This window comes from Pezoporus wallicus, unplaced genomic scaffold, assembly GCF_028554395.1.
Source record: "Pezoporus wallicus isolate ANWC-B61680 ecotype Strahan unplaced genomic scaffold, APGP_CSIRO_Pwel_v1 contig_12974, whole genome shotgun sequence".
NCBI classification, from domain to species: Eukaryota; Metazoa; Chordata; class Aves; order Psittaciformes; family Psittacidae; genus Pezoporus; species Pezoporus wallicus.
The window spans coordinates 176,171-194,705 of record NW_026638124.1 but is presented as its reverse complement, the minus strand read 5'-3'; the positions used below and the strand labels follow the sequence as shown (position 1 = coordinate 194,705).

General features: G+C 64.5%; 4 protein-coding genes across 6 annotated transcripts in view; 1 reads left to right on the top strand and 3 right to left on the bottom strand.

The window, feature by feature from the left end:
* The window catches only part of ARL16 (ADP ribosylation factor like GTPase 16), a 251,534-nt gene that overhangs the window by 103,493 nt on the left and 129,506 nt on the right, over nt 1-18,535 (bottom strand). The window lies entirely within an intron of this gene.
* Nucleotides 643-4,667, bottom strand: ENGASE (endo-beta-N-acetylglucosaminidase). Its single transcript, XM_057409616.1, has 14 exons — nt 4,516-4,667; nt 4,276-4,352; nt 3,969-4,170; nt 3,547-3,695; nt 3,274-3,431; nt 3,043-3,191; nt 2,728-2,893; nt 2,548-2,651; nt 2,257-2,365; nt 1,980-2,152; nt 1,647-1,798; nt 1,420-1,522; nt 1,212-1,326; nt 643-1,129 (listed from the first exon to the last, which is right to left on the bottom strand). The coding sequence occupies exons 1-14, from the start codon at nt 4,614-4,616 to the stop codon at nt 725-727; spliced, it is 2,163 nt and encodes a 720-aa protein (XP_057265599.1). The 5' UTR covers nt 4,617-4,667; the 3' UTR covers nt 643-724.
* On the bottom strand, nt 6,314-11,510 carry C1QTNF1 (C1q and TNF related 1). Of its 2 annotated transcripts, none has more exons than XM_057409645.1 (4): nt 11,189-11,510; nt 8,256-8,427; nt 7,997-8,139; nt 6,314-7,702 (listed from the first exon to the last, which is right to left on the bottom strand). In XM_057409645.1, the coding sequence occupies exons 1-4, from the start codon at nt 11,430-11,432 to the stop codon at nt 7,152-7,154; spliced, it is 1,110 nt and encodes a 369-aa protein (XP_057265628.1). In that variant the 5' UTR covers nt 11,433-11,510; the 3' UTR covers nt 6,314-7,151. The 2 variants fall into 2 exon arrangements, with proteins under 2 accessions (XP_057265628.1, XP_057265627.1); XM_057409644.1 differs by having other exon boundaries at nt 8,256-8,407; nt 11,189-11,507.
* On the top strand, nt 11,917-15,890 carry CANT1 (calcium activated nucleotidase 1). 2 transcript variants are annotated; one of them, XM_057409638.1, is made up of 4 exons: nt 11,917-12,022; nt 13,526-14,165; nt 14,407-14,610; nt 15,036-15,889. In XM_057409638.1, exons 2-4 carry the CDS (start codon nt 13,547-13,549, stop codon nt 15,404-15,406), a joined length of 1,194 nt encoding a protein of 397 aa, XP_057265621.1. In that variant the 5' UTR covers nt 11,917-12,022; nt 13,526-13,546; the 3' UTR covers nt 15,407-15,889. The 2 variants fall into 2 exon arrangements, with proteins under 2 accessions (XP_057265621.1, XP_057265623.1); XM_057409640.1 differs by lacking the exon at nt 11,917-12,022 and adding an exon at nt 12,907-13,327 and having other exon boundaries at nt 15,036-15,890.

Genomic DNA, 18,535 nt, shown 5'->3' with positions numbered 1-18,535 from the left:
CAGACTGTGAGGAAATAATTGCTGCTATAAATTTTCTCTCCTTCTCCGCAGCAGCCATGGAGGGAGTGCTGCAGGCCAGCCCCGAGCGGCGGCGCGGGCAGGGCCATGGCGGATGGTGCAGCCCCCAGCGCTGAGCGTGGCAGCAGAGCTGTTGCTGGCAGCTCCGCACCTGCACCAGGCTGCTCCCGAGGTGAGGGGATGTGGGGCTAGGAGAGATCTCAGGGCAGGTGTCCCCGGGCAGGAGCTTGGGGGGCCCTGGGAAGCACCCAGCTGTGAGGGCTGAGCCCAGCCATGGTGATGGGAGAAGAGGGAGCCACCGAATCAGTTGGCCTACAAGGATGCCAGGGAGGGACTCTTCATCAGGGACTGTAGCAACGGGACAAGGGGTGATGGGTTTAAACTGAAACATGGGAAGTTCAGGGTAGATGTAAGGAAGAAGTTCTTTACTGCGAGGGTGGTGAGGCTCTGTCACAGGTTGCCCAGGGAACTGGTGAATGCTCCATCCCTGGCAGTGTTCAAGGCCAGGCTGGACAGAGCCTCGGGCGACATGGTCTAGTGTGAGGTGTCCCTGCCCACGGCAGGGGGTTGGAACTGCGTGATCTCGAGGTCCTTTCTGACCTAAGCCGTTCCACGGTTCTATGAGATGCAGCCTCAACCTGCTGAGCCCACAGCCACCCCACCAGCACAGAGGAGACACAGACATGGCGCCGCACCACGTTTGCTTTTAATGCCCGTCTCTGCTGGTGCCCGTGGCTGGTGCAGAGTAGATCAACACCAGCCGCCCCCAGAGCTGCGGGTCCACGGGCAGCTCGTTGCGCAGCACCGGCTCCACCAGCAGCTCCAGGCGGCAGGACTGCCCGGCCGCCGGCCGCGGCACCGCCAGCCCCACGGCGCGGTACAGGCAGGCGTGCGCCAGCCCCAGGAGCTGCGGCGCCGTCTGGCCCTGGCGGCAGCGGGCGCCCTGGCTGAAGACTCGGAACCAGCTGGCCTGGCCGGGCGGGAAGGTCCAGCGCAGGGTGAGGCTGAGCGAGAGCTGCTCCGCCGTGGGGCCCTCCTGCCACCAGAGCTGCGAGGCCAACAGGCTCTGTATCTGCGGCGGGGCGGCCGCCACGCTGGCCGCATCCAGCACCTGCCGAGGGAACCGCGGCTCCATGAGAGGCGGAGGTGGGGCAGCACCGGCGAGCTCCGCGAGCAGCAGGGCAGGCACTCACCCGGACCTCCCCGAGGAGGCAGGAGAAGGGCATCTCCTGTGGGCTGGGCTGCTGGCGGGACACGAGCAGGGAGAGGTCGCGCAGGCTGCAGTCGTGAAGATCCAGCTCATAGCACCTGACAGCAAAGGGGCAGAGAAGGCACGGTGCCAGGGGAGCCCTGGGGTGCCTATGCCTACCCATGGGCACACGGTGCCAGCGGCGCACTCACCGGCTGGTCCAGCCATGGGAGCCACTGTTGCAGGAGGCAAGCAGCTTGGCGAGGCCGGGCGGTGGTGCCGAGAGGAACCGGGGGTGATGACGGCCGCTGGGCTCTATTGGAGGGAGTGGGACCAGGGGGGTGAGGGGCTGAGCTGGTCCCATGCCCCCGTGGTCCCATGCCACCACCATGCAGTGGGTGCTCGCTACAGAGAGCATGGGAAGGGGTAGGGTCCTCACCGGGCAGGGAGGTGACATTGCCCTCATAGCAGGTCCCCGAGTCCCAGGTGGTGAGCTCCAGCGCAACAGTAAACTCGGTGTGCGGCCCCTCCAGCTTGTAGAGCAAGGTCAGGAAGAGCTTGGGGGGCGCCGGCATCTGCAAAGAGAAAAGGCTGATGACCCCAAATCCACCCAGAGAGAGACAGAGAGAGAGAGAGGAGAGAGACAGAGAAGATGCATCCGGTTAGGTCTGCTGGGCAGTGCGGGCAGAGCCCTGCAGCACGCTCACCGCGTGCAACATGCCATGCCAGCCCAGCACTGAGAAGGTGGTGAGGGTCTTCACCCGCAGCTCACCGGATGGCCACATGCTCCTCGCCGGCAGGGATGATCCCCTGCAGCCTCAGAGAGCTGCCACCACACCAGGCATCCTGCAGGCAGCAGCTTGTGCTCAGCCTGCCTTCCTGCTCCGGGTAGAGGGGCTGGATCTCCTGTGCACTCAGGTCATACCAGGGCCCGGCCTCTTCCACCTGCAGGACAGGGCGAGCTGGGCTGGGTGGGGAGTCGGGAGAAGGGACCCCCCTGCACAGCCCACCCGTGCACAGCTGGAGCCAAATAATCACCCCACACCCACCTTCCCATCCAGGAACCTGCTGGTGCCCATGCCCAGGCTGAAGGAGGTGGCGAGGGGCAGAGTGCAGACGCTATGTGTGAGCAGGTACTCAGCCAGCAAGCCCCAGAACCTGGAGGGAAAGGCATGGATCAGAGCAGAGACCCCCAGCTACGGCCACTGCCCCACCACGGCCTCACCAGCCCATCCTGGACAGCAGCTGTGGTCTCCTGCAGCCCCATCCCACTGCCCTGCATCCCGGAGTGCTCTGGCCCCATCTCCCCTCTCCTCCCTCCCGCTCTGAGCCACCCTCACTTGTTCTCATTGCGCAGGAAGTTTTCCTCGCCCAGGTGCTCGTAGACCCAGCCGGGAGCGAAGACAGCAGCGGAGAGGCCGTGCTGGCGGATCAGGCGCAGCGACTGCAGGGACAAGCAGTGAGCAGCATGGGACAGGCAGCCCTGCACTGGGGGAGGCAGAGGGTCCCGGCACACCCACCTTGTTGGTGTCAAAGCCACCACTGATCACATCACCACGGGCGAAGACATCGATGCCAACATAGACATCAGTTTGGCGCGGGCCGGCCAGCGCACGCGTGCGCTCCAGGTGCTCTTCCTTCCAGTTGTAGTTGGTGAACAGCCCATCACAAGCATCAAAGAACACCCTGTGGACGAGGGTCAGTGCAAGTTCCCGCAGACCACCCCTCCAGGGCCTGTGCAGGCCATGTGCTGCACCCTGGGTTTGGGGTGGGCTCAGCCCCTACCCAGTGTCAGTTCCACCCAGACAAAGTGGTGGGGCAGGGCCCGGCCTCACCTATTGTCCTGGTTCAGCTCATTCTGCCACTTCAGCGTGCCATTCTGCAGGACACTGTCATACCAGATCACCAGGCCCCCAGGCACGGCACTGTGAACCTGTGCGGTCAAGTGCCGCAGGAAGGGGGGCAGGTTCTTCACCGCTGCCGCCTGCAGGAGAGAGCAGAGCCAGGTCAGCATGGGGCAGTGAGGACAGCCGGGCACCGGGGATGGGCAGGGGACCGCAGCTCACACTCAGCGTGTTCTCCATGTTGACCAGCCAGCCATCAAAGCGGTAGTGCTGGGCAATGCGCGCCAGCTGCTCGCTCACGGCACGGAATGCCTCTTCCCCGCCAGCCAGGAAGGACTCGCACAGCTTCTCCCCATCCGTCCACTCCGTGATGAACGTGCCTGGGGACACGGTGAGACCAGCGTCAGCCACGCACCTCAGCAAAGTCACTGCATGCCCAGGGCTCCCGCAGGCCTGGTCCTGCAGCTTCCAGCCCTGCAGCTGGCCCTTCCTCACCCAGCACCAGGACGCCATTCCGGTGCGCCGCGTTGGTCCAGCACACGGGTGGGATAGTGACAGTGCGGTGGCTGAAGTAGACGAAGATGTCGATGTACCGCCAGTGGTAGAAGACGTAGGGGTTGCGTGTGGCTGAACCCTGGATGAACCTGCAGCGGCAGCAAGAGGAGGGTTGGGCACGGCGAGGAGGACGCCGGCAACGGCTGCGGGGCTGGGCAGGAGCCTGACTCACAGCCCAGGAGCTGTACAGAGCTGTAGCACTGAGTTACCCCACAGACCCCAGCTAGGGCTGGCCTGAGCAAGGTCACGGTGCTCCATCCCCAAACCCCTCCGTCCCTGCCCGTGGGAAACAAATCAAGCAGAAATAGAACAGGTTTGAGATGCTGGGCCTCCCTGCCACGTCCCCTCCACCCAGCATGTACCTGTCCTCCAGGTACCCGCCACGCATGTCGTGGCACACCAGTGTCCGGGGCCTCTTGCTGTGGAGCGGGGGCTGGCGCTTGGCCAGCTGCACAGCGCAGATGTTGAAGTCGTCGTTGCCATCGGGCTGCCAGGACAGCAGCTCCTCCAGGCCAGACAAGAAGAAGCTGACGGGCTCTGTTGTCTTGGTGTCAAAGTGCCTCGCTGGGGCGGGGGGGGACAGAGGACAGGGTCAGCGGGAAGCGCTGCCCGGGCGGCTCGGTACCGGCACCAGCAGCAGCGCAGCGCGGGTCGGGGGTGCTGCCTCACCTGGCAGGGGCTGCGGGCGGGTGCTGATGGTATCGTGCAGGACCGTGGCTCCCCGGGACTCCGCCGCCGGCTGGAAGCTGCCCGGGCAGGAGGTGAGGGACGGACAGCGCCAGAGCCACCCACCGCCGGGCCGGGCCAGCACCGCGGCCAGCGCCCGCCGAGACCGGCCCGGAGCTCGGTCCCTGCCCCGATCCCGATCCCGATCCCCGGCCCGATCCCGGTCCCGATCCCACCGCCCACCTCCGCCGCCGCCGCCCGGCCCGCTCCTCCTCGCCCGGCTCCTCCTCCCCGTCCCCCGGCCTCTTGCCGCGCCGCCCGGGCCCGTCCTGCGCCTCCGCCATGGCGCTACCGCTGCCGCCGCTCCGCTGCCGCCCGCCGCCGCCCGGCCCCGCTCTGCCGGAGGCGCGGCCGAAGGAGCTCCGCCCGCCCCCGGCCCCAGCGCCCTCCCATGTCCAGGGGTGGAGCGAGTGGCCCGGGATGGGGCTTGTGTCCCGGTACGGGCTGTGTGTGCTGGCAGGGGACGTGTGTCCCGGTACGGGCTGTGTGTGCTGGCAGGGGACGTGTGTCCCGGTACGGGCTGTGTGTGCTGGCAGGGGACGTGTGTGTGTGTGCTGACCCTGTGTGTGCTGGCAGGGGACGTGTGTCCCGGGCTGTGTGTGCTGTGTGTGTGTGTGGACAGGGGACGTGTGTCCCGGTACGGGCTGTGTGTGCTGACAGGGGACGTGTGTCCCGGTACGGGCTGTGTGTGCTGGCAGGGGACGTGTGTCCCGGTACGGGCTGTGTGTGCTGGCAGGGGACGTGTGTCCCGGTACGGGCTGTGTGTGCTGACAGGGGACGTGTGTCCCGCTATGGGCTGTGTGTGCTGGCAGGGGACGTGTGTCCCGGTACGGGGTGTGTGTGCTGGCAGGGGACGTGTGTCCCGGGGCTGTGTGTGCTGGCAGGGGACTGTGTGTGCTGTGTGTGCAGGGGACGTGTGTCCCGCTATGGGCTGTGTGTGCTGACAGGGGACGTGTGTCCCGCTATGGGCTGTGTGTGCTGACAGGGGACGTGTGTCCCGGTACGGGCTGTGTGTGCTGGCAGGGGACGTGTGTCCCGGTACGGGCTGTGTGTGCTGGCAGGGGACGTGTGTCCCGGTACGGGCTGTGTGTGCTGGCAGGGGACGTGTGTCCCGGTACGGGCTGTGTGTGCTGGCAGGGGACGTGTGTCCCGGTACGGGCTGTGTGTGCTGGAACAGGATCATGTGTCTGTGGATGTACTGTGTGTCCTGGGATGGGATATGTATCCCAGGATGCGACATTTGTCCTAGAGCAAGTCCCACTGTACAAGCTGGAACAGAGCTGGTACCTGTGCTGGTGGGCGTCCCATGAGGCAGCCTTTCCCTCCTCTCATGGCGTGTGCCAGCAGTACCAGCAGCACCGGTCCTGCCTGGGGCCTACTAATGCTGTGGGGCTTCGCCCCCCCCCCCATGGGGCTGGGCCATGAGCAGGGTCTCTGCCAGCCCCACAGGGACAGCAGCACTGGGGCTGAGGCACCAGCAGCCCTTGATGGAATGACCAGCCTCACCTGGACCCCACTCACCACCCACCCCTGGGGATGGAGCACTATTTAAGCTCAGCCCTGAGCATTTCTTCTTTCCCTTGCTGTGATAGGAAGATGGTGGTCTTCAGCTCTGCTCTGCTCAACCACAGACCCACAGATCCAGCCCCTGACGCACAGTTTGCCCTCAGACCTGCCTCATCACCAGGTACTTCACAGATCATCTGGACTCTTGGTAAACCCAACCATCACCCCCAGCCCACCCTGCTCATGGGTCTGTTACTGTGCTCAGCTCCCAGCCCTCAGAGAGCTGCTGCACCTCAGAGCCTGGCTCCGGCCACCCCAGCTCTCCAGGGATGCTCTGCCCTTCCTGCTCCACCACCAGCACAGCAGCACCAGGACAGCCCATGACTCTCAGGGAGCCCCTGCACTGTGGGAGCAGGAACTTGCCCTGAGCCACTTGGAGCCTCCGCACGCAAAGCAAGAGGACACACAGAAAGTGTGAGTAGAACTGGAAATCATGGGGTGTTTAATGTTTAAAGCTGTACAGAGGGAGGGGGGCAGGATGTTGCCCTGGGCCCCACTCTGCTCTTGCATCTACAGAAATACAAAGTCTGGGCAGCAGATAACATAACTGAAGAGGAAGCGGCTCAGGCCAAAGGCCCCGCACCCAGGGCTGCCCGGGGAGCCAGCACCCCCCAGCAGTGCTGGTACCAAGCAGAGGCCGCGGTGGGAGGAGCTGTGATGGGGCTTGTGGAGGGGCACTGCTGCAATCTGCATGGGGGAAGTGTTAGCTCAGAGGGTGCCCGACGGCCACGCGGCTGGGACCCAGCTCTGTGAAAAGGAAGAGGGGCCCTTAGTGGTTTTATTGCCTTCCCTGCTGGGCGCTGAGCACCCTCTGCCTTCTTCCAGGATTAGATGCCTGCAGAGTGTGGCACAGTACAAGGGAACAAGGGAGGAACATGGTGCACATGTCTGCGCTGCTTTGCTCCAGGGCACCAGCAGTCAAACCCGTTCTGCTGGTGTCAGCTCAGGCTGTGTCCCAGCAAACCCAGCTCCGGAGCAGGCACAAGAAGGGATGAGCTCCCTGCCCGCACCCAGTGCACAGCTGCTTCCTGGCCTCAAGTGCAGCAGAGGCTGGAAATGCCTCTGACTCCTCAAGGTCCATTTGATGGGCCTCAAGGAGCAGCGCTGGGGATGCTCACACACTGTGCGGCTGCTGGGGGTAGTGGCACGTGTATGGGCAAACAGCTAACAGTGCTGGCGTGCCCAGGGTGAGGGATGGCAGGGGCTCCTCGGACACCTGCCCAGGGCAGGAGGAGCGGGGAGCCACTGAGCGCTCAGGGGTCTCCGCTGTACTTGATGAGGTGCCCGCTGAAGGTGATGTAGGTGTCGTACTCGTCACTGAAGACTGCATTCTCACGCTCACCCTTGTAGAGCCGCACCCAGACCTCATCCTGCTCCTGCAGATCTAGCATGACGCTTTGGCTCTGCATGATGCTGCGGTCGCTCACCTGGGCATAGAGGATCACCACCTCCGCCCCATTGCGCATGATGTGCAGGTATGTCTCCTTCTGGTTCCAGGTGTGCACGTTGAGGCTGAAGTAGTAGATCCCAGGGACGTAGCAGTAAAACTTGCCCGTGAACATGCTGAAGTGGTCATAGAGGTTGACGAACTCCGTGTCGAAGATGAGGGTCTGGTAGTAGTCGTTGCTGTGCAGGGGTTTCTTGCGGCCCACCGAGAAGGCAGCGTAGTGGCTCTTGCAGCGCTCCCCCGGGGCGCCCATGCTGCCCTTCTGTCCCTTGGGCCCTGCGTGGCCCCTGCTGCCGGCCACCCCTGTCTTGCCAAACTTGCCCTGCATGCCTCGCTCACCACGGTCCCCCTTCTCACCTGGCCAAAGCAGGAGGGACGGGTGCGTGTTCAGAGGTGAGCAACACACCTAAACCCAGTGCCTTTGTGTGACAGAAAGGGACGAGGGCAGCAGGGATCCCCCAACCCCCTCCCTGGGCACCAGACCAAACTTCTTGCCCCCAGTTCGTGCGAGGCCAGCACTGGGAGCACAGCTCTGCACTGCAATGGTGCTGCCAGGCCAGGCTGGTGGTACCCAGCAGCATGGAATGCCTGGGTGGCAGATTTGGCTGTGGGCAGTGATGCAGCAGTGGGGGGTTCCCCACCAGCCCTCACCTTTCAGGATGGTCATGTTGATCTGAGGCAGGGGCTGGTACTGGGGGTGGTAAATGCGCTGGCTGGGCTGCTCACAGCAGTGAACGCAGCGGCGCTGCAGGGGCATCTCCTGGGCACTGCTGACCTGCTGCTCCTGCATGGCCCTGTGGAGGGCAGAAAGCAAAGAGCAATGGGGAGCTATGGGGGGCTGAGGCCCTTTGCAGTGCCAGGACTGCCGTGGGCCCCACTGCCAAACGCCCTTCCCCTGGGATCCCCTCACCTGGCAGTGTGGTGCTGGGACGGTGCCTCTGTGGGGTCCATCTCCAAACGCCGGTCAGGGCTGGGTCTGGTCTGGCTGCCCACAGGGGAGGGCAGCAGCAGGCAGGAAAGCAGCAGGACACCAGGCACCCAGAGCCCCTCCATGGCAGTGCCCTGTGAGGTGCCAAGGCCGGCTCAGGGGACAGTGAGGGATGCTGCAGGGCTGCCTGGCCCTGGCTGTGCCCTGCGCTGTCCCCAGCACAGGACCCAGAGAATGGCACAGCCCTAGGCAGGGCACAGCTGCCCTTCCAGCCCCACAACACTGCTCTCCAGCAGCCTCCTCCCCAGCAGAGCCTGCAGCATGGTCACTGTATCCCTTGCAGCTGCAGGGACCATCTGTACCTAAATAGCTGCATTAGCTGGGCCATGTACCTCTGTGATGCTCCAGTGAGCACCTGGGAGACCCATGTTTGGGCAGTGCAGGGTCTCTGGGCTCGCAAACAGGCTGAGACATGAGGCCATGCAGCCCCTGGCATGCACGGAAGAGGGAATTCCCTGGGAAGGCAAGGGTGCAGCAGAGCAGCAGCCTCTGTCTGACTGTCCAAGCGCTGCTGCTCCTACCCAGCCCAGCTTCAGATGCCTCCCATGAATGCCCAAGAGCAGCAACGTGGGATGTCAGCATCCGAAATAAAAGCTACAGGCAGCTCCAAATGGCATGGGAGAATGTCGGGTGCAGCCCTGACTGTGTGTGGGATGCCAACCCCAGGGAGGGTGCTGCATCCCTCCTGCCCCACAGCGTGCGAGGGTGTCCACAGCACAGGCTGCACAGACCCTGTGAAAGGGGCTCCTGTGCCCCAGGACCTGCCAGCCCTTGCTCTGAGGATTGCAAAGAGATAAGACCCACCTCTTTGTAGACATGGATGTGGGCTGGGAGCCGGCCCACATGGAGAGAAACCTCCCTGGGAGCCCACATCCTGCATGGGGCCAGAACTAATATTTGTATTTATCAGTAGCCGGTGGCACTGTGGCCCAACCCCGGCAGCTCCGTTGCCCTTCCCTGCCTTATCGCAGCTGCATCCGCTCCTAGCACAGGGCCAGGCACCAGCACCTCACCCTGCAGCCCCAAAGGCGCCAGGACAGCCATGGCCAAACACCATGTGGCACTGCCCAGCCGGTTGGCATCTGAGGCAGTGCCAGGGTGCAACCGGATGGGCACAGGGCCCTGCGCAGCACAGCCTGTGTTCTGGGGATGGGCCAGGGCCACGGGAAGGCTCCTGGGGCAGAACCCTGTTGTTTTGGTGAACACCCGCTCTGTGAGCACCAGGGTCGCTGGTCAGTAATGGCCAGGCTGGCAGCCTCAGGGCAGTTACTGATGTCCCCAGGTGTGTGGCTGGTGTCCGGGGACCCAGCTTGCTCCAGCAGTGGGTGTGGAGGGCGTTCGAGGCCAGGATGGATGCCAGGCTTATGAGTCACCTGCGCTGGGGCTGGGAAGAGGCAGAGGGATGGGGAAAGGCTCCAAAGGGCTTTCCCACTGCTCGTACCCTCTGCTAAGGGCCTGTCCCCTCACATGCTTCCCAGGTGCCTGTGTGCCCACTGCCTCTGTCTTATCCTGGCTGGGGTCCTGCCGCTGGGTATGAGGACAGCAGGGCTCTGGGTACCATGCATGGGCATCCTGGCACTGCATCTTCCCTGGCCTGGTGCCTGCCCATGCTCAGCTCTGCAGGCAGGGGAGAAGCAGATCCATGGACAGAAGCACAGAGGGGGCTAGTCAGGGGCTTGTGAGCAGATACCATCCTGCATAGCCTTAGACCTAGCTCTCTTTACCCTGCTTGGCCTCCAGCTCCGTCAGCCACATGCCAGAGACCATGGCATGCAGCCTGTGAGGTTTTGAGAAGCCTGTGACCCTCCCTCAGCTCTGGGACTATCAAAACACACATTTCCCTGGGACCCAAAGCAGGCTCAACCCTGGGGAAAACATAGCTTTGCAGGGAACTGCTCCACAAGGAGAAGAAATCCGTCACCAGGAAATTCCCACCAAGAAAGGCAGCTTCCCAGGCTGCCACAGGGCTGGAAATGAAGGCAGCTGCGCTGTGTGTGTATAGGACTGGCACAGTGCCACCATGGCCATGGTGCCGTCACCAGAAGCATGTGGGGCTCCTCTGCAGAAGCTGCCTGCATGGCATACCCGGTCCTGCGGGAGGGACACTGTCTTTCCTGTTGGGGTTGGACGATCTCCAGGATCAGTTTGGAGGATTTAAATTCAGGGGCTGCAAACCAAAACATCCTGAAACACATTCCAGGCGGCGGTAAAGACCAGGATGAAACAAGAGCAAACCCCGGGAGAGGGATGAGGGCTCAGCAGAACCTGTGTGCTCACCTCACCCTCCCCAGGCCTCAGCAGCAGAGCCGGGACACCTCTGGGGTTGTGCTGCTGGGATTCACCCCCCGCCTTTTGCTGTAGCAGCTGGAATGGCTGCAGAGCTGTTTGCCCACCGAAGCAGTGCAGACCCAGCAGGCAGCAGGGCGGGAGTGAAGGACCATGGCATGGTTGTGACCCTCCAGCACCCACAGCACCTGTGATATGTGCTTGAGTGCAGCTTGCAGCCACCGTGTCCCCTTGGCCATGCCATGGGGCTGCTCAGCCCTGGGTTTGACTGCTCATGGGGATGGGTTTTCTGGGTACATGGTGCTGTGGGTCGGCCTGTGCCCTCACAGGACAGTCCCTGTGGTCCCCACCACCTATTGGCACCAGGTCAAGGTCCCTGCTCGACTGACCAGACTTGAGGGCTTCTGGTCCCCCTCGCTGGACGTGTCCTGGAGCACCCATGGGCCTGACGAGGCAGACGCGCCTCCTGAGTGGTCCCGCCTGCCGCCGGCGGTACCGCGGATGGGTACAGCGAGGTGGGGCGCCGGTCCCCAGCCTGCAGGGCCCCCCCGAGCCTGCCGCCAACCTACCTCCGGGGCAGGGCTGCTCCTCCCGGCGCTGCCGTCCCTTCCCTAGAGCATCCCCCCGCACCGCCCCGCCGGCTCCGCTGCCTCCCTCTCCCGCGGCCCCGTTTCCTCCTTCGGCCCGGGCGGAAATGCACTTTCTGGAGAGCGGAGGCGGCGGAGAGGAGCGGGACGGGACAGGATGGGACAAGATGGGACGGGAGGAGCGGAACGGGGCGCGCAGCCCTCCCTCGCCAGCTGCGTTAACCATGTGCGCTCCCGGAGCTCCTGCCAGCACCGGGCCCGCAGCCACGACCGGCGCTGGTCCGAGGGCAGGGGACGGGGGCGGCACGGGGGCTTCAACGGGGCCGGTCCTGCGGGCTGCCCTGTGGGGCAGGACCCTGCCCCGCTCCGGAGCACCCACCTGCCGCTTCCCAGCCCTGGGGGCACCGGGGCTCGCCCAGCCCCAGCCGGGAACCGGCCCTTCGCGGGCGGCCGCGGACAACGGGCACACGGGGGTGTCCCGGACTCGTCCCCGCACCCCGGTACCGGGGGACACGGGGCGCGGGCGGAGGAACTGCGGGCTGCGGCGGGGTCCCTCCCGCCGGGCACCCGCCACGGGCACACCCGGGGCTGGGCAGCAGGAGCCCGGTACGGGGCGGACTGCAGCTCCCAGCGGCCCCGCGGCCGGGAGGACGGGGAGGAGGTGGGCGGTGCCGCGCGGGGCCTGCTGGGAGTCGTAGTTCTCGCTCCGCCGAGGAGGTTTGGCCGCTGCCGGCTGCCGTGGCGCGCGGGGCCTGCCGGGAGCTGTAGGCCGTGGGGTAGCGGTGGCTGCAGCGGCTGTGCGCGGGCGGGTCCGCGGTGAGCTGGGACCGGGGGGGGCGAGGGGCTTGGACCGGGACCGGGACCGGGGCCGGGGCCCTGCCGAGCTGTGCCGCCCCGAGCCCCCCGCTCGGGTGGGAGCATCGCTGTCCCCAGGCTGTGCCCTGCGGCGGAGGGGCGCGGTGGCCAGCAAGGCCCCGCTCGGGCCGGGCGGTGCGCCGTTCTCCCGGCAGCTCCCCCGGGGAGGTGGCTCAGGGCTCCCGAGTCCATGCCTGTGGGGCCCGGAGGTGCCGGTGCCCGTGGCCGGGGAGGCCTGGGGGCCCGTGTCCATGCTCGCGGGGTCGGGGATCCCGTGTCCGTGCCCAGGGCAGGTGCTGGGATGGGGCCAGCGCTCCGTCCCCACAGGGTTCGTCCCTATCCCGTCCGGCTCTCCCACGGCCGGGAGTTCTCCCGCCTGTCCGGGACTCGCCCCCCCGCGCTCAATGCAGCCTCTGTTCGCCCCTCGGGCTGCTGAAAGGCGCATTGAGAGCCCCGCGGGACAGCCCGTGCCCAGCGCCAGGCCCGGAGCCCCATCACGGCGGTGACGGGTCCTTGGGGACAGCCCTGAGCTGGCAGCTGGGGACCCCTCCTTTGGGGTCCTGCTCCGGGCTGGGGGTCCTTGCCCTGGGCTGCATGGCCCAGGTGATGTTGGGGTGGCTTCCAGCGCCCGGGGGGGGGGTTGTTTGACATCTGCAGGAGCTCCGTGGAGCTGCCACGTCCCCTGCGCTGCACAGAGAGAAAGGGCAGGGAGAGGAGCTGCTGGTGCCTGGGCACTGCAGGTGGGCACAGCGAGGTGTGGGCTGAGGGCACCCGCACACGAGTCGTGCCCGAAGATACGCTGTGACCATGGGCAGGGGGAAAGCAGGGGCTGCTGTGACTTTAAGGCTGGGCAGGTCGGGGTGTTTGTCCCTTGTACTCGGGTGCTTCGCTTCCTGCTCACGCTTTGGCATCCTGTGTGGGTGGAGCTGCCACGTATCTCCCGGTGTCCCTGTGGGGCCTGGGGACACGCTCGCCAGTGAGGCTGGTTCCCAGGGGCCCTGGGAGCTGGACCAGGCGCGGTGGCTGCTTTGGAGGCAGCAAGGGTTGGCCTCACTGCCAGAGAGGACCCTCCTTCCTGCCGGGGCTGTGCAGGGACATTGCTCAGCAGGGCACCTCAGCACAGGTCTCGGGGCTTGGCGTGGCCTCAGCTCCCTGCCTGGGCTGCGGCGGACTTGGGGCAGGTGGAGGTGCTGAGCAGGCCATGTGCGTCTGCCAACACGCCAGGGCTTGCCCCGGTCCGGAACTGCAGAGCAGGGGTGAGAAGGGGTTGAGAGTGGGTCCACCAGCAAAGCAGCCCCTTGGCGTGCTGGCTCTTCCCTGTGTGAGGTGGCAGCACCTTCTCATGGTGCAGGAGAAGGGATGAGGCCCCTGGCTGCTCCCTCATGACTGTGCTCTACTCCCCCCAGGCTCAGTGCAGTGCCAGGCTCCAGCTCTCTGATTTGCTTCTTCCCTTCCTCTCAACAGGTTCTCCTCGTCCGCAGTCTGATGCCCGTCCCGCCCTGCGATGAGTCTATGAGCCCCCTCCGGATCAGCGTTGGTGGTCTGCCTGTCCTCGCGTCCATGACCAAGGGTGCTGACCCCCGCTTCCGACTCCGCTGGAAGGCCATCGTGCTGTCATCAGCCTGCGTGGGGTTTGTGCTGCTGCTCTTCTGCCTGCATCGGTCCTCCCCGGCACGGCATGGTCCGCCCAATCCTCACAACTGGCAGCTCAGCCTGCAGGCAGGTGACCGCTACAATGACACCTACCCGCTGTCCCCACCCCAGAGGAACCCTGAGGGTGTGCGCTACCGCATCGGAGTCATCGCGGATCTGGACACACAGTCCCGGGGCTCTGAGGAGCACACGTGGTTCAGTTACTTGAAGAAGGGCTACCTGGTGCTGTCAGACAGCGGGGACAGCGTGACAGTGGAGTGGGACAAAGATGAGAGCATGCTGCAGTCCCACCTGGCTGAGAAGGGCAGGGGCATGGAGCTCTCCGAGCTGGTTGTCTTCAACGGGAAGCTGTACGCCGTGGATGACCGGACAGGAGTGGTTTACCAGATTGAGGGCAACAAGGTGGTGCCCTGGGTGATCCTCCCAGATGGGGATGGCACAGTGGGGAAAGGTGAGCTCCTCCATCCTGTCCCATCCTGCAGGCGCAGAGCAGTTTGGCTCTTTGAAGCTTGCTGGGGCGGGTGCACTTTTTCTGTGCCTCGGGGGTAGCTCCTGCCTGGGGACCTGCTGGCTGCATGGGGGAAGGCTCTGCCCAGCACTGAGCTGTCTGATGTGGTGTTCAGGGGAGTGGGTGTCAGTCCCATGTCCATGTGCTGTCTGAGCCCCAGCTCATGCTGTTCTCTCCACTGCAGGCTTCAAGGCAGAGTGGCTGGCAGTGAAGGACGAGCACCTCTATGTGGGGGGACTGGGCAAGGAGTGGACCACGACGACAGGGGAGGTGGTGAACGAGAACCCAGAGTGGGTGAAGGTCGTTGGCTACAAGGGCGACGTGGGCCATGAAAACTGGGTGGCGAACTACAACGCGCTGAGGGCTGCAGCGGGCATCCAACCCCCAGGTACTGAGCAAAGCTCCCTCCTGCCACCCCCTGTCCCGCACCCTCCGTGGCTGAGGTCTCCCTCCCCATAAATACTGGGACCGGTGGGAGGTTTGAGGGATGATGGATGCCAAAGCCCTCCCTCCCCTTGTCCTGATGGGGAAAAAAAAACCTGTCCAGGGCTTTTCTCCCGTCTGGCACAAGCAGCTGGAGGGTGGCTCAGCAGCACTGTGCCTGGCAGCCAGGCCCCAGGGCAGAGGAGGCCATTGCTGGGGTGCCCCTGTCCCACTCTGGGAGGGACTGGGGGGACTCCTGCATGGGCAGTGGGCAGGAGGAGGTGGAAACGTTCACGGTGGTTGCCTGCATGGGGCTGTGACCTCCCCGCTGCGGTGTCCTTCGGAGCCTGGCAGGTGCCCCACGCCGTCAGCCGCCGCTCCCTGCTGCAGGTTACCTGATCCATGAGTCGGTGTCCTGGAGCGACACGCTGCAGCGCTGGTTCTTCCTGCCACGCCGCGCCAGCCACGAGCGCTACAATGAGAAGGCGGACGAGCGGCGCGGCACCAACCTGCTGCTGAGCTCCACGCAGGACTTCGGGGACGTGACGGTGGGACGCGTGGGGGACGTGGTCCCCACTCACGGCTTCTCCTCCTTCAAGTTCATCCCAGACACGGATGACCAGATCATCGTGGCGCTGAAATCGGAGGAGGACAATGGCAAGATCGCCAGCTACATCATGGCCTTCACGCTGGACGGGCGCTTCCTCCTGCCTGAGACCAGGATCGGGAGCGTGAAATACGAGGGCATTGAGTTTATTTAACGACTGATTCACTGGACTGGAGGGGCGCGGGGCCAGTGCCAGCCGGGGGCAGCCCTGGGCTTAGCAGAGGGACGCCAGGCTCTGCTCCCAGCTCTTGTCCTCGGCCTTGGTGCCTCCTGTAAAGCATTGCTCTGCTGCAGCAGGCGTGGTGCGAGTGTTTCGGCAGTGGCACCTGGTGGCAAGGGACTGCCACCACAGGTTGCTGCGAGCTTCAGCCCAGCAGACACGGCCATGGCCCCATGTGTTGGATCCCCAGTCAGGCCATTAGTGCCAGCCCCTAATTGTGACAGAAGCCCTCTGTGGCTCTGGTGGCATCCAAGCGCTGGGTTTGCAGTGAAGGAGAAGGTTGAGCCCCAGCTCTGCTGCGTTGTCCCACTGTGTGGTGCTCCCTTGGAGGAGGGGGGTGTCTGGCCAGAGCACTGGGCCGGTGCTGGTACCTGGGGGAGTGGGTCTGACCCTGCCCTGCAGCCCAGCCACTCTCGCAACCTGTGCTGTGGCCACCCTGCAGGGGAACCTCTGAGCTAGGTCCCCAGCACCTCACCAGGAATGTACTGGAGACATAGGGACAAGCATCCCTATGGGGAGGAGCACTCCTGAAGGCACGATTGCTGGGGTCACAGGGTGACAGACGGGACAGGGCTATGCAGGGTGTCACAGCCAGGGCAGGCAAAGCCCATCTATAGTGTCACGGCCATGGGGGATTTCATCAGGCCTTTCCCCAGAAGCCGTTTCACTTCCCTTTTCCTGTTAGCTGGGGAGGTGACGGCCAGCCCTGGGCACTGTTGCTTGGGGAAGGTCTCATGGGGGGGGGGGGGGGGGGGGGGGCTGTGGTGTATTCCTCTGCCATCACCGAGGGGACTCAGCAGTTACCACACTGCCAGTGGTGCTGTGGCTTCTGGTGGCCTCAAGCACCATGAACTGGGGCCACTCCTGGCACTGCTGTTCTGGCACATGGGCTCTGGCCCAGGGCTGGGGGAAGCACCAGTGCAGTGGCTTCAAGTGACTGATGGGGCCAACAGTTGTGGCCGTGCGTGCTGGGGGCACACCCCTGCTCCTTTCCCAGCCTGCTCCCCAAGGAGGTGCATGGTCCTGGTCATGCGTCTTCTGTCAGACGTGGCTCAGGCTCCAGAGGTGCCTCCAGAGCCGTCAGCTCCAGGAAGAGCCGGGGCCTAGAGAGGAGCTGCTGGGAGCTGGAAGCCACAGCCAAGCCTGCTCCAAGGGCTGCTGTGCTCGGCACAGGAGAGAGAGCTGGGAGCACCAGGTCAGCTTCTCCAGGGCCAACAGCAGCTGGGAAGTGTTTGCAGCAGCCCCGTGCTCACCAGCAGCATTGTGAAATCGCGGTGGCAGCCAGCGGCCCCCAGGAGGAACTAGCACATGTCTTGGGAGCCAGAAGTGCGGAACATGGGCATCTGCAGGCACGGGGCCTCCTTCCCACCCCAACACACTTGGCCTGGCCGAGCCCCAGCCCTGCCTCACAGCAACCACCAGCGATGCGCTGGGTTGGTGTTTGGCTCCGCGGTGCTGCCTTGGTTTGGCAGGGGCGAGCTGGTGGGGACAGGGCCCTCCCGAGAGCCCAGGCTGGCTGTGTCACCCCCGCCCCTGTTTACAGTGTCCAGCACCTCAGAGCGGGGTGAGCAGTGCAGCTGGGGCTGGACACGTGTTTTCGTTTAGCCCTGACTATGACTCAGCTGCTGGGCTTGAGCGGCTGCGCTCCCTCTGCTGCTGCCCTGGGCACTGCCTGTCCCAGCATCACGGGCAGAGCCAGCCCCGGCCTGGGCACGTGGCCTCTGGGGCTGTGTGACGAGCCCAGGGCACCAGGTGCCAACTGGCCACGGGCCACCTTGGCCGCTTCACCTTTGCCTGCACTTTACTCGGCACGGCCGCTCCTGGCCTCGCTCCTCCACGGTCCTCCTGGCCTGGGGCTGGCAACTGCAGCACCCATCTGGTTCCCTGGGGCAGTCCCTGCCCTGTGGACTCCTTCTTGTTCCGCCAGGCCAGGACCTCTGCACCCCGCAGGAAGTGGGGCCTCCCCACACTGTGCCCCCTGGGTCCCCAGACCCTCCCACTTTCTGCCCTGCCTGCCCATGCTCCCTTTTTGTAGTGACCCAGGCCCTCAGAGCAGCACCAGGGCCTGCAGCTGAGCAGGCAGGACTCCTGGTGACCCGGAGCACCTGCAGACCATGTGCCCCGCAGTCTGCATGTGGGGCATGCCCCACATGTTGGGGACCCTGGGTTCATCTCCAGGTTCCATCCAACATCGCAGTGCCATGAAGCTGCCACCTCCCACAGGTTCCCTGCAGGCTCTGTCAGGGCTTGGCCTGCGTTCAGCTGCCCGTGTTTCTGCTGTTTCTTATCCCAGAGGCAAGCAGCTCTGGCACGTCCCTCAAACGTGAGTACCTGCGGCCAGGCAGCTCTGCGGCGCGTGGCTGGCTCAGGAGCAGGTTCTGTGGCCAGGGTGGTGGCTCGCTCTGCCAGTGTGTGCCAGCAGCACCTGGCATCGTGGGGTCAGATGCCGTGCCCTTGCCAGGAGGCAGAGCCGGGCCAAAGGCACCGCTGCAGAGATGCAGCGTGCCCATGCAGCGCTGGGCACAGGTCTGGTGATGCCGGCAGCACCCTGGTGCAGTGACAGTGTCACAGTGCGCTGGTTTCACTGGGGCTGTGTTGATTTTTCCTGCAGTAGTTTGCATGGGGTGATTTTGGGGGTTTGTGCTGATAATGGTGTCAATAACACAGGGATGTTTTCATTATCACTGAGCAGCACTTGCACAGCGTCAAGGCCTTTTCCACCTCATGCCAGCCCACCACTGAGCAGGCTGGGTGTGCGCAAGGATTTGGGGGGACACAGCCGGGACAGCTGACCCCAACTGACCCCAGGGATATCCCAGACCATGGAACATCATCCTCAGCATATGAAGCCTGAGAAGAACGAGGGGGTGATGCTTGGAATGATGGTATTTGTCTTCCCAAATCACTGACATACAATGGAAGGATGGGTGGGGGATAGCTGGACACCTGCCTGCGATGGGAAGTGGTGGATGAACCCGCCCGTTTCCTTTGCTTGTGCATGGCTTCTGCTTTATCTATTAAACCACCTTTGTCTCAACCTTTCTCACTTTTACCTTTCTGCTT